Source organism: Pteropus alecto, unplaced genomic scaffold (assembly GCF_000325575.1).
Source record: "Pteropus alecto unplaced genomic scaffold, ASM32557v1 scaffold86, whole genome shotgun sequence".
In the NCBI taxonomy this organism is placed as follows: Eukaryota; Metazoa; Chordata; class Mammalia; order Chiroptera; family Pteropodidae; genus Pteropus; species Pteropus alecto.
The window spans coordinates 19,951,502-19,955,407 of NW_006442109.1; the positions used below are offsets into that span (position 1 = coordinate 19,951,502).

The 3,906-nt window shown below is 37.3% G+C and overlaps 1 protein-coding gene and 1 pseudogene across 1 annotated transcript in view; one reads left to right on the forward strand and one right to left on the reverse strand.

Moving 5' to 3' along the window:
* The window catches only part of MYO5A (myosin VA), a 165,176-nt gene that overhangs the window by 119,216 nt on the left and 42,054 nt on the right, over positions 1–3,906 (forward strand). The window contains exon 25 of the mRNA XM_015595836.2: positions 118–266. Within this exon, the coding sequence (XP_015451322.1) occupies positions 118–266 (149 nt within the window). The remainder of the gene's footprint in view (positions 1–117; positions 267–3,906) is intronic.
* LOC112469728 lies at positions 2,203–2,322 on the reverse strand (annotated as a pseudogene).

Here is a 3,906-nt window from a genome sequence, read left to right on the forward strand (position 1 = left end):
CATAGTGATGCTGGAAGTAAAACCCCTTGTGGAAAAACTGGAAGTCAGTGTACATGTTTGTACTGTTGCATTATGTGGAGCCATCTTTGGTATGTTTTTACCTCTTCTGTCTTTCAGAGACTATGGAAAAGAAGTTAGTAGAAGAAACAAAACAACTAGAACTCGATCTTAATGATGAAAGATTGAGATATCAGAACCTTCTGAATGAGTTCAGTCGCTTAGAAGAACGATATGATGACCTCAAGGAAGAGATGACTCTGATGGTGGTGAGTCAAATTCATTTTTTAATGAAAAAATTTAAACATATACAAAAACAGATAGAATATAGAATGAACTCTCACGTACGCCATGTACTACTCTTCACCCAGTTCCAAAATGGTCAACACATGTCTACTCTCCTTTCTACCCCTCCATTTCACCCCACTCAATGAATTGGATTGTTTTAAAGCACATCCCAGATCATATAACTTTATTCATAAATACTCTATAAAGTTGAACACTTTAAAGAATGGACTGTAAGACAGTATAAAGTCAATATAGCTGGACTTTGTTTTATGTATTGAATGACTGAATGTAAAATTTGCATATGAAGCAGATATTTATATAATTGAGTAGTTTCTCTACTGCTTTTTATTATAATTCCAAAGACATTCCTACAAAAAGAAAATTCAGCTTCTATTTGTGATAAATTATCTATTTCAAAGACTTCTCTGCATCTGACAGTGTACCTTCTGTACTTGTAATAGTTCTGCACACCCTCCCTGTTCTTCTTAACCCACCGTAGAGAACAAAGAGTTTTTTCCTAAAATGTCAGCCTTATAGGTAACCCGTGGAACAAATGGCCAGAAATGCTCTGAAATATCTGATAGAAAACAAGATACTTTGCCATCTATGGGGTATTTGCTTCAAATTTTGCTTCTATCTGGATCCTCTGACAAAGTTCTTTAAAATGTGACATTTAAATAGTTAAAGTAAAAGAGATTATGTAACAAAAAAAATAAAATAAATTTATCACCTCGTAAATGAGAAAACCTAGTCTCAAAGAGGTTAAAAAGCTAATTTAAATCCCACGGTTGGACCATTATTTCAAACCTCACTACTCTGATTTATATGTGACAAAATGGAATTAGAAGTAGGAGTAGGTCACCATCATCCTTACAACCAATAAATCGGAAGGACCCTCGGTTAAATCTTGTCTTCTTTGATCTCTCTGCTGTGCTTGGCCCTGTTGAAATTTTTCTCCTTTCACATTCTCTCATTCTCAGCTTTCTCTAGAGTCCTTTTCCTTTGTCTTTCAACATCATGTTCCCCAGGGCTCCACTTTTGAGTGTATTTTTATTCTATTTACACCATTTATGTTTAAACTATGCTTTAGTTATGCCTAGAGCTAAGCTTTGTATCCTACTGGGTGTTTCTGAGGCCACTAGTTACTAGGGATGTTAAGAAGTGGCCCTGGGAAAAGAAATGATTGAGGTCAAATAAATGTAGGTATCAACTAGTTTAAACAGATAAACAGATTTTTTTTTTTCCTACAGAATTTTTTTGGATTCTTTAATAGTATATGCCTTGTGAATCTCAGAAAATAAAGTGAGGAGCATGTGCCATTTATATCACTCTCTGGGCACATTCTAGAGACATCTGTGAGGTTAATGGGTCTCCTTAGTCAGAGAGGGAGCCATCTCTAGGAAATACCCTCTAGCAATGGCCATCTTTCAGCAGCTTTAACAGGGCTAGTCCTTCCTACTAAGCAAGTCTGCCTGCTATCCATTCTGTCCACCGCAGTGCTGTGGAAAAAGATATAATCAAGTTCCGAGGGTAGTTAAGCTGCTTGATTTCTGATTTCTCAGCCTATAACCCTTTATATCATATGCCTATGACTCATTGTCATTCCTCTTGGGTAACAAATAGAGGAAGAGAAAGGAAAAATACAGCGGAAGGAAGCTCAGAGATTGCTTGCTTCCTAATCTTCTCTTCAGTAGGTCTCATTTCCTAGCTCCAGATGCAATCAAGATCACAGACTTTGCAGAAAATAAAAAAATTTGTCTATAGAATCCAGGACTAATTAAAATATTAATAGCTACATCTTATTTTAATTTTAATTTTATTTTATTTTATTTATTTTTTAGGCGAGGCAACCCTTGGTTGACCTCACAGATTGCAACTACCTTGTCAGCTTACAATCCCTTATTATTTAATTTTTTACGCCTACAGCACCTGGTCTTCCTAGGTGGTCTCCCATCCAAGTACTAACCAGGCCCAACCCTGCTTAGCTTCTGAGATCAGACAGGATCGGACTTGTTTTAGGGTGGCATGGCCGTAGTTATTTTAATGTTTAGATAGAACTTCACAACTTACCCAAATGTTGAGATGGGTACTTGGCTAATATTTCATTGACACTGTTCTACAAATGGAGCTCTCACTGCCACAATGCTAACAAAACATTTTGTAATAAATAGACTCTTCAAGTGGAAGGTTGGGAAAATTAAGGGAGGAGAATCAATAGACTGCCTCAGGGCTTCCCTTAATCTATGCAGATACTGGGGCCAAAGGTAGTACCACTGATTACCACAGTCTAGATTTGTTTTCCCTGGTACCAAAAAGTATTGTGGGATTTTTCTCCTGGAACATTCAGTTGTAAGGCTGAGGCAATGAAGAAAGGACTGATCCTGGGCTAAGGATTTCAAGCCAACAATGAAAGGATAGTGAGGCAAGGGAATCCAGGCTAGTAAAGTATTTGAAGATAAATTAATCCGAGTAAGGAGGAAATCCAGCAAGTTAACAATAGGGTCATTAATCCTAACAAAGGGACTAAAACAGATTCAAGAAAAGAAGGAATTTTAGAAGAAATGACAGATAAGGAGGAGAGGAGGTACTGCTTGCAGATCTTGAAGAACATGATGATCAAGTCAAATGTTTGTCCTTGTAATTGAATAATATATTGAATAAAAACTGAACATAGCATATATTGAAAAAAACTGAACATAGCATATTGAACAAAAACTTAAAGACCACCAACAAGGAATTGTTGAATTACTTCAGGGTCCTAACAATTGTAGCAGCATCGGTTACCATCAGTTGAGTACTGGTTATACTTAAGCTATGCTAAACTCTTTACTTGCACTATCTTATTTAATCCTCACATAAACTCTGTGAGGTAGATAATATTATTATCCTCTTTTTCTGATTAATGAAAGTGAGGCCCAGGGAAGTTGGATAAGAGATAAGTGGCAGAGCTAGGATTTCTACCCAGCTCTCTCCTGTTTCAGACTCAGAGTACTTAACCACTGCCATGTATGTTTCTAAAAGTTACATTAAATAGCAAATATACAGTATTGCTTCTATTCATACCTTAAGGTATGTTTAATAATACATACATAGGAGTATGTATGTATGTAAATAGGGGCCTTACTCATCTTTAATAAGCTTATTAAAAATCTTTGTCCTTATGGACCTACCTATTTTTCATAGTGACACAACAATTTATTAAACACCATCCTATACAATTATGGTCTTGGGCTATGAAATTTAAGTAAGAGTGCCTGTGTGTGTAAACAGAGTAAACCTGAGTGCCTTTGACTTTATGTGTGGCACGTCTTTCCTTTAGTGTGCACCACAGCTGCTTGATAGTTTAGATGTTCTGGTGTTCTTGGGTCTTTCCTATGCACTGGAGCACAGGTTAGGCTGGACTGGGAGATTTTCAGCTGCTCCCAGATGCTGGCTTTTCTTTCGTTGCACAGATGGATCTGTGCTCTATAAGCCTGGATGTTGGAAGGAAAGAAGTGAAGAAGCTCTTTGTGGCTTGACTCTTCCGCAGCTGGGAGGAGTAAAGGAAACTAGATAGACCAGAAAGCTCTCAGAGGCCCTTTGAAGCTCCCAGGATTGGTAACCCTGCGAGATCTTGGCTGC